The 10,404-nt window shown below is 40.9% G+C and overlaps 1 protein-coding gene across 1 annotated transcript; it reads left to right on the top strand.

Annotated features, from left to right (window-relative positions):
* Positions 1-280: 280 nt before the first annotated feature.
* LOC121644797 (histone-binding protein N1/N2-like) lies at positions 281-7,932 on the top strand. Its single transcript, XM_041993001.1, has 14 exons — positions 281-409; positions 537-653; positions 1,463-1,543; positions 1,648-1,754; positions 1,832-2,125; positions 2,240-2,307; positions 2,384-2,460; positions 2,555-2,628; positions 4,411-4,599; positions 4,694-4,866; positions 5,890-5,955; positions 6,038-6,115; positions 6,203-6,348; positions 7,751-7,932. The coding sequence occupies exons 2-14, from the start codon at positions 553-555 to the stop codon at positions 7,755-7,757; spliced, it is 1,461 nt and encodes a 486-aa protein (XP_041848935.1). The 5' UTR covers positions 281-409; positions 537-552; the 3' UTR covers positions 7,758-7,932.
* The last annotated feature ends 2,472 nt before the right edge of the window (positions 7,933-10,404 follow it).

The following is a 10,404-nucleotide window of genomic DNA, read 5'->3' as shown; positions in this document are numbered from 1 at the left end:
CTTAATATTTTTATTTATGTTGTTTTGCTCAATTCATTTCAATCCATTAACGCCAACTATTACCCATGGAAAAATAACTGTAAATCCCATCATTTAACTGTTATATACACTGTTATATGTATAACGTTTGTTGAATATTTATTAAGTATCTGATCTACTATCTGAATGAGTGTATGTTTACTGGCCAGCAACGGTTTTCTATGGGAACTATTTCTTTAGTGCGCTGTACCTTTATGTATTTTACCGCGCTCGTCTACGAACCCGGAAATCGACCGGAAAGAGCACGAGCCTTTCGCGCCAAATTAGAACAACGAAGCAGTTGCTAGTCAGAGCGGCGTGAGACGATAGTTAAGAGGGACGTCTTCACGCTACAGTTATAATTTCTCCGCTGTCATTTCTCACAGACAAGGTAGGCGTAAAGACGACTTAATTTACATAGTTTGTTTGATAATTACGTAACACAATTATGTGAAACGGTTTCAGCTGAATTCGTCTGGCACGTGGAGTGGTTTGAGTTTACCTATTGTCTCTTTTAGTTCCAGTTTAGCTATCATGGAGGAGGCTAACAAGCTCGTCGGCACCGGTAAGAAGTATCTGGTGATGGGGAAAGCAGTGGAGGCGGTGAGCGCCTTACAGGACGCCTGCAGCATGCTGTGAGTTAACCAGTCAGCAGCATCAGGAGCTTCACACACACTGTTCAAAGGGAGCTAGTTGTGTTTGCAGCTAACTCGCCTCAGTTAAAGAGCTAAAAGTCAGAATTGCCGTCGTCTGCACTGATTTAACTTGTGCAAAAACCCCAGAAAATAATAATTTTAAATAAACTGTCGTGGGTCGCTTCAATTTACTACTATTTCTGGTCGTTAGATGGCAACAAGTCCTCTAGCCAGTCCCCATCATCACGTCAGGGTCAACAATAAAAAGTCTAATCTTACTATTTCTTTTAGCCAAAATGAAACCATTCACATAACATGCTGTATAACGACTGACGAAAAATGAATCCATTAAAAAAAGATTGTTGAAATAATTTGGATAATTACATTGGGTCGTTTTCATTTGGTCACTGCAAAAAAAAAAAAAAAAAACTCATCATGGGTATACTTCAGATTGAGGAACTAGGGATTATTATTTTTGAAAGATAAATATGTATTTATGGAAAAATAACTTTTTAAAAATGTAATTTTCTATTAAAAACTGACATGTAATCAGCTTAGCATTTTAAGGGTTAAAAATGTTTTACATATTTTGGTAGTTTTGATTAGGACTGACGTTGGTTGAAAGATTTGAGGTTTTGATCAGCAATGCAAAATAATGCAAATAAAAAATGAGTAAATGCTTCTTCACAGCCTGTTTATAATGCAAATGAGGGGAACCTGACTCAGTTGTGTGTTGCATACGTGCAAACAGGTTGTGATTTGCACTGAGATCCAGAAGCTGACAGCAAAACTTTATTATTTTTTTCCAGAGCTAAAAAGTATGGAGACACAGCAGATGAGTGTGGAGAGGCTTTCTATTGGTGTGGTAAAGCACTGCTGGATTTGGCACGGTGTGTTTCTGAACTTTATTTTCAACACCCATCATAAAATTGTCTTTAAGAAATAAAATGATAGCTTTATTAGGCGGCAGGCCTCACCTCTACTCTGCTTGTAGGATGGAGAACTCTGTCCTGGGTAATGCTCTGGAGGGCGTGCCAGAGGAGGACGAGGATGAAGACAAACCCAAGGATTCAAATGTTGACAGCACAGAAAACGTTGATGGTAAAGAAACAAGTTGCTTCCATTTCGGGTTTGTTCTGTATTTGTATTTCTTGACCTAACTTCTCTGACCTCACCAGAGAAGACCAGAGATGAGCTGAGGGTCCAGGTGTACGATGCCATGGCAGAGAAGAAAAACGATGATGCTGAGAAAGCTGACGAGAAGCAGATCGCAGGAGCTGAGGACGCCAAGGCGGAAAAGTCAGAAGAAGTTGATGAACAAGGGAAAACAGAAAAGGTGGAGGAAGATGGGGAAAAGAAAAGCGAAGATGGGGGAAAACCAGATGAAACTGAGAAGGAAAACAAGATGGACTCTGACAAGGAACCAGCTGGTGAGGAGGAAGAATCTGCAGACAAACAAGAGGAAGCAGAAGGTGAGTTTATTTTCTTCTATCCTTCACCAACAGAGTTTGACTGGAAACGGGTCTCTAATTGTTCTAGTGGAATATCAACCATAGTTAATCTATTTATGCAATCTTACTGCTTAGATGCTGAGGAAGAGGAGGATGTGGAAGCTGGTGCAGATGAGCAAGGTGATGGAGACGCTGCTGAGAAGGTACTCCTCAAATCTGCTTCAAAATGTCTCTGGTGCACATGTGTTACCAGGTTTTAAAAGCATCTTTTAAAAACAGGACAGCGAGGATGAGGAGGTGGGAAACCTGCAGCTGGCCTGGGAGATGTTGGAAGTTGCTAAAGTAATTTACAAAAGGTAAAAAACAGCAAGTTGTGATTGAGATCTGAATGTCATACAAGGCATAGATCTCTTCTCTTTAAATCTTCCTTCTCTTTAAATCTCCCGTCAGAAAGGACACTAAGGAGGACCAGCTCATGGCGGCCCAGGCTCATCTGAAACTGGGTGAAGTTTCTGCTGAATCAGGTACCATCAGGCTACTAAACAAGCATTCAGTTTTGTTTTTTTGCCATACATGACGGGATCACTTCTCTTATTTAATCTGTTTCCTCTTACATGTCTTCTTTGGCTTATGAGCTGCTAGATGTTCACTAGTGTTTAGAGTTCAGTTTGGTGCAGACACACTTAAGTTTTTACAGCCTTTTGGTGAAGAAACGCAGGATGAATAAAGATTCACTAAAATTTTCAAACCCAGTCAACTTTCTTTTTTTTTTTTCTTTTATAAATTTTAAGGTGAGGCAAATTAAATCATCCAGCATTTTTGTACACAAGGTAACCTGGTTTGCTGTACATGATCACAAGAAACAGACAAAAGAATACATGCAATGAGGTACTATGATACAGATGTCATTAGAAAACATGCAATTGTCAAATAACATGCATTCAGTGTATTCATAAAGGAGAAGTCCCCACCTCATTGAAAGCATTGGCAAAGAGTTTTATGGCCTCATTTATCAGAACTAAGGTTTGAATCAGACTTTAGGTTGTCTGGTAGTTTTTTTTCCCAGATATTTGGAGCAGAATAAAATAAATGTTTAGCAAAGCAAACTTGACCCAGGTGATCTTACGAATCTTGGTGGCTCAACAGATGGGATCCATAGTTTTGGACCAGAACCATCCAGTGCCTTGTTCACCCCTAAGTTCTTCCTGAGGACACAAGCAGGAACATTCTGGATTAGTTGTAGTTTTGAGAGACTTGTAAAAACTTAATTACAGTGGTCCAGATTACTGAAAACAAATGGAAGTTTTTCTTTAGGTGGTAAAAGGCTGATTTGATTCCTGCTTTGATGCAGCTGTTAACATTGAGCTCACATCTTAAAGGTCCCATATTACGTAAAATTGACTTTCTAAAGGTTTTCTAACAGTCATGTGTCCTCGTCGCCTGTCTGACGCCCAACATGAGAAAATTGTCACCTCGCACTTGCTTGCTCCACTTTTTAGCGAATGTGTGCTCAAATGAGTGAGTCTGAGATCTTTCCCTTTGTGACCTCACAAAAGGAAATAACCACTGCCCCTGTTAGTGGTTAGTTATTAACCCATCCCCCGGCTAGCTGAGCCTACCCTCTAAAATCACCAAGCAGGCGCCAGCAAAAGCCAGATCCTCTCCCAGAGAGGGGTGCAGACTCATGAACATTTAAAGGTTCAGACTAACGGACCGTTCTCATTAGAGCTCACTAGAGCCACATTTGGAATGGCTAAAATGAAGGACCAAGGCTGAATTTGGAGTAATACACTTGAAAACAATGTTGTTGGACTTCTATACACATATAGCGGACCTTTAAAATAACAGATTTCTGGCTTGATCAGTTGGTTTTAACATTGCTGACTTAAGTTGGACACTAATGTTTTGATGCTCCTTTGTTTCTGAACACTATGATTTTAGATTTCTTTTATTTAGCTAAAGAAAATTATGACAAGCTTTGATTTGATCAGCTTAAGCTGAGACAGTGATATCAAGCCAAGTGTCATCAGCATCTCTATGATCACATTTGTTTCCATGATTCGAGCTAGTGGTTGCCAATACGATTGGAGGCAGATCGATGGTCACTACACATTAAAGATTTAATTGCCTCAGATCTGCCATGTAGCATGGCAAATTAACTATCAGAGCTGCCACCAATGGGAGCACTAGAAAAAAGCCTGATATGGACAAATTTGGTGTCCCAGATCAGTCATGTAATGGGAGCCCATGAGGACAGGAAACTGATGCTGAGAACTAAGACACTGACATTGTTTTTATCCTCTCAGGAAATTACACACAAGCACTGGAGGACTTCCAGGAGTGTCTGAAGCTGCAGGTGAAGCTCCTGGATTCAGACAGCCGCCTGCTCGCTGAGACTCACTACCAGCTCGGTGTGACCTACAGCATGAACCTTCAGTACAGTCAGGCCATCGAGTCCCTGAACAACTCCATCACTGTCATAAAGAGCCGGCTGGGTGAGCTGCAGCTACTTCCTACGCTTTCTTTTTTTATCCGACACAGATCGAGAGTCGCATTAGGAACGCCTCTTCCTTTTATCTCAACTTGCAGAAAAACTGCAGAAGATGCTGGACGACGCTGACGGTCCAGAAGCTCTGCCGAATGAGAGGAAGGAGTTGGAGGAGCTGAAGGTTCTGCTACCAGAGATCCAGGAGAAGGTGGAGGACGCAACTGAAGGCCTGAAAACCGTGAGCATGGCAGCTGAGGCTGTGAAGGGTGGACTGGTGAGTTTATGAGGACGTTTTTAAGGCCCTTCTACCTTTTCTCAGCAGCTCACTCTACGGTATCGTGTGCGTTTTATTTAATTTTCTGTTCTGTTCTTGTTTCAGATTAATTTTATTTTAATCTGCTTGTATGTGAAGAACTTTAACATTTTTTAGAAAAATGCTACATGAATAGATATTATGGTTTTTATTTTAACCCCAACACCGAACCTGCAATATTTGAATGTGACATCCTGATTGATGTAAAAGAAACACTGTGGTAATCACATGTGGTTTTTTGGTTTGTACCCACAAATGCAGATTTCTCCAACTGTTGAACTACAGTCTGTTTCATAGTTTCACAACTTGTGTGTTGTAGTCCAAAAACAATTTAGTCTTTTCCCTTTATTGCCAAACACCTGAACTCTTTAAATGTCTGGATGTGTGATTTTTACCGTCGCCAAGGCAGACGTAGGTAGCTAGGTCTGTCTGTTAGCGACATAACTCAAAGTTATGGGCAGATTGTGATTCTCAGGAAATCTCAGAAATGGAATAAGGAACACGTGATTAGATTTTGGGGGTGATCTGGATCACCGCCTGGATCCAGGAATGTTTTTTTTTTTTTTTAAATGATTCTTCCCTTTGGGGAGATAATTAACTGTTCTCTTAGACCAGGCATGTCAAACTGGTCCAGCAAAGGGCCGTGTGGCTGCAGGTTTTTGTTCCAGCCAGCCAAGAGCACACAGTTTGACCAATCAGCTGTCTGAAGACTGAGATCAGTTGATTGAATCAGTCAAATCTGGTGTGCTGCTGCTTGGTTGGAACAAAAACCTGCAGCCACACGGCCCTTTGCTGGACCAGTTTGACATGCCTGTCTTAGACTGTCAAACTCAAAAGTAATGCAATGGCTTTGCAGAGGTCTGAGGGCTTTTAGTAACTGAATATAAAATTCCCACTCTTGCGTTTTTAGTGGCTCATAGTTGGATGATTTGTTCTCTTAATTTTTGAGTTGCATTTACAGTCTTATTTTCTTTCCCCTGCAAGGATGGAGGCTCCACATCTGCATTCTCTGGTTTTAGTGCAAACAGCGACGCTTCGTCCAGTTCAGGGGTAAGATTTACTTTTGACGGTGTACTGATTAGTTTTTTAACCTGAACCACTCGCGCTGTATCACATTTTGTTTTCCTAACAGATTAAAAGCACCAGTTCAACCAGCGAGCAGACCTCCTCAGCCCCGGTGTCCAACATCTCCCACCTGGTCAGGAAGAAGGTGAGGGCTGAAAACATACGACGCATCTGTGGAGCCTAAAAACATTCAGTCCTTTGAATTAAATCAATTCCGTGTGCTGCGTTTCAGAGGAAACCAGAGGAAAGTCCAGTGAAGGAGGGAAACGTCAAGAAGGTGAAGCAGGACGATGATGATGATCACGAGCCTCAAACCAACAGCGTTCACAAAGCCAACGGAGAGTCTAACGGGCACGCCGACGACATGGAGGTGGCGAGGTGAGATGTTTGCAAACATCTTAACGGTCTGACCACAGAAATGCAGCACTGCACTGAAACAACCAGCATTTTCTGAATAAGCACCAGAACTGAGCAATGTGGAACATTATTATCATTTTGATATGAATTTGCTGTAATTAGATTAAAACCTGCCAGTGTCTTCATGCAGACACAGTGCTGCTTGTTTTCTACCAGATCCAGAACTTCACCAAGGACGTTTTTTATTTAATAAGCATGTCGCTTTTTTCCTGCTGTGTGCAGCACAAACGTGTAGTTCAGCACCAATAAACATGTAAACTTACCAGAAAAAGAAAATACGTTCTTGGTTATTTTTTCCTCTTTAATAACAGTAACTGGTGCTGTTTTATACATGGTTGGAAATCCTGATTAGTCACCGTTTTATTGAAGTATAATTTGAAAGGATCATGTTTCTGCTGAATCAGCACCACAGATGAACATGTGGTGCCGCCATGATCCTCTGCAGTGTTCTCCTGTTACTCTTGTTCTTGAGTTGTGTGGTGCATTGAATCATTGCACTCTCCCACAGTAAGAAGGAGAAAAAAAATATTGGTAATTTGTACAGTTTATTTATTTTACTGTCGGGGACCTCAGCTTTGTATCATACTGGTCCCATTTAGCTGTGGGATGGCATCCCATTCCTCAACCAGGAGTTGTTTAAGGTCGACCAGCATGATTGTGTTGGTCATTCTGACATGTTCAGCATCTCCAAGCTGCTTCCTACACTGTTCACTTGGACTGAGGTCTGGACTCCCAGCGGGTCTTTCATGTCAAGCTCTGGAGGTACTCTGATGATCCCGGCTCTGTTGGGGAGAGTGTTGGGTCCCAGATTCTTGAGATATGGGATCATCACTGGCTCCAGAATCTTTCCAATATGTCTTTCAGTCAGGTGTTAAACATGTGACTGACTCATACCTGAGAGCACTTGAATCTGAGAACAAAAGTGACCACAAAGAGAAGATTAAACGTTTAGCTGTGTTGCTCATTATTCCACAGAAGAACAATCCTTATACCTCATCGTAAATGTGACTTATCAGGCTTTCCAGTAAAGCATAATACAACACCAGTTGATTCTATTAAAGGAGAGAAATTCTCGACCAAACTAACTTTCTTACTTATGTGCCTGATGGTTGACTTGTTTAGTTTCATGTTAATGGGCTCAGTTTAAGTTGAGGATTATGCTGAAGTTGTTGCTTTTAACAGTATGGACATAATGAAGACTTTTAATGGAACACCATAATGTGAATATTGTAGATATAACTGTAGCTATTGATGACTTCCATCTAGTATTTAATAGTATTGATTTTGATGAGCCGGGTTTAGAAAACAGACCTCTCAGTTTGAAGTTAAATGTCATGTCTGACTCAAACTTGTTCTGTTTCAGTCACTGAGGACAGAAATGCTGCAGGTTTTCAGCTCTGAGGACTCGGCAGCGGCGTTCTGCACCTCCGCTCTTAAAAAGCTCCTACACCTGTTTGCTGTTGTAAATATGTCTTTTTCTGAGTGTTTTTGTATGTTTATGTATGTTTCATATGAAGTTGAATAAAGGCTGTTGGATAAACCTCAGATTGTCTCAGTGGTAACAACTGTCAAAGACTTCCCACATTTAATTCTAATATTAGGTTCCTAATGTCGGCTTCACTGCAGGCTGCAGAGATTCGATCACATGAGCCTCAAAGTTAAGCTGCTGGCATGATGCAAGATGAAGATGAGTGTTTGAGTAAAATAAAACAAAATGTAAGATATTTTATATGATCAAGTGTGCCCACTGAGATGGTCAGACTGAAGAGTTCTACAATAAAAAGTTGGATTAAATGGGTGAAGCAAAAAAAAAAAAAAAGTGAATTTCATACAAAACTTAAATTATTTCAGTAATGCAACTTAAAAAGGTAAACTAATATAGACTAATATGCAAAGTGAGGTATTTCGAGTATTATAATTTTGATGATTATGGCTAACAGCTTATGAAAACCAAAATAAACCCGAGTGAAAAGGTTCAATGTTGTAGCCTTTAAGTGCCTCAATCTATTCAGCTAATTAATCCAAACCACCTGCAAAGGACTACTGAACATTCAAATGGTCTATTTCAGTCAAATTTACAGTCATGGGGAAGGTTGCTGACCTGACAGCTGTGCAGAAAACCATCATTGACCCCTCCACAAGAAAGCCTCAAAAGGTGATTCCGGAAGAGTTGAATGCTCTTAAAAAGTTGAGTGGAAGGAAAAGTGTAAAAGAAAAAGTGCACAGCCAGCAGGGATGGACGCAGCCTGGAGAGAATCAGCAGGAAAAGGCCATTAAAAATGTGGGGGAGCTTCACAAGGCGTGGACTGAGGCTGGAGCTTCCAGAGCCACCACACAGACGGATCCTGGACCTGGACTTCACATGTCGTATTCCTCTAGTCAAGCCGCTCCTGAACAAAACATCAGAAGCGTCTTACCTGGACTGAAGGAAAAAAATCAACTGGTCTGTTGAGCAGTGGTCCAACGTGCTCTTTTCTGATGAGCAAATTCTGCATCTCATTTGGAATCAAGGTCCTAGAGTCTGGAGGAAGGATGGAGAGGCAACGACCCAAGTGCAGTGTGGAGTTTCCCAGTCGGTGTTGATGTGGGAGCCATGTCATCTGCTGGTGTTGGTCCACTGCACTTTATTAAGTCCAGAGTCAACGCAGCGCCCAGCAGATTTTAGAGCCCTTCATGCTTCCTTCAGCAGAAAAGCCTGGAACCACTGTGGGCCCCTGAGGAAGACCTTAACCCCCAAATGCTCCCCAAGAACACCGTAGCCCACTGCTCCCAGTGTAGCTAGGAGGGTTAAATGCAGTGAAACTATTTCTCAGTTGGGATTAATAAAGTTTTATCATTTTGGATCATTAAAGGTCCTATATTTTTTTAAATGTTAGATTTAATTAAACTTTTTTCTTTTTTGTAAAGATAATTGTTGTTCCAGAACTGACAAGCTTGAATTTAAATTGGGGTAAAATAAGAATTTTTGTGTGTGTGAGTGTGTGATTTAATGGTGCACAAAGCAGACACTACAGATCATCAGAGAACAGTCTACAGCGAGGATCGCCAACTCTGGACCTCTTGGGCCACCGTCCTGCAGGTTTTAGATGTTTCCCTGCTGCAGCACATTTGACTCAAATAGTTGTGAAAATCTGACCCATTAATTTTGAGTCAGGTGTGAAGGACACTGGCCCAAGAAGACTGGAGTTGGTGCTCTCTGGCAGAGTTTCTATTATTCCAGTAGCTTAATTTCACAGAGCAGGAACCTTAAATAGAATCAGGGAAACAACATCCTGGTTGCAGATATATCAACAGGCCATAGAAAATGATCAGGAGCCTCACAGGGTCTCAACTTGCTCAATGAGGCGGTTATTTGATGCTTTGAAAAGCTCTTATTTTGAGCAAAACTCAGATGAAACTTGTCTTCTGTTCAGCAAAAGAGCCTCTGAGTTATCTTTACAAACACAAAGACCATGTCCCACATTTCTCCACTTTATTTTCATGCAGTCATGCTGCTTAGAAATGAGGCCCGAGTGTCTCAGTGTGACAATATTTTAGATCCAATCCCAACCACTTGTAACTCTTTTAACAACCAATCTGGATGAGAATCATATTTTCAAAAATCCCAAAGCAAAGATTTGCCTTTTAAAGGTGAATTTGGAGTCACTCCTGTTCTTTTTTCTATCCATTTATCTCAGGTTTCCACTGAAATAAACTTTTTTTAAACTTTAAGCACTCTGTGGGAAACCAACACAACGTAACTGGTTTATTCCTAAACATGTACATTTCCTGGTAAAAGCCCAAATATGCTAAAAGAGGGACAAACCCAAACCTGCAGAGTATCAAGCATGTAAAATAAATATAGGTGGACTCAGTGTTTTGTTTTACATTATTCTCCCAAAATAAGGCAGTTTAAAATATAAATCTAGCAAATTTCATGCAAGGACTGAAGTTACAACCCTGTCATCTCAGAGGCAGTAAAACCCGATAAAAATAGTTCCTGCTGTAAAATGAGTTAAAAACACCACAGTAGTCGGA

This window comes from Melanotaenia boesemani, chromosome 8, assembly GCF_017639745.1.
Source record: "Melanotaenia boesemani isolate fMelBoe1 chromosome 8, fMelBoe1.pri, whole genome shotgun sequence".
Taxonomy (NCBI): Eukaryota; Metazoa; Chordata; class Actinopteri; order Atheriniformes; family Melanotaeniidae; genus Melanotaenia; species Melanotaenia boesemani.
Note: the sequence above shows the minus strand (reverse complement) of the source record. Positions and strands in the feature narration are given on the sequence as shown.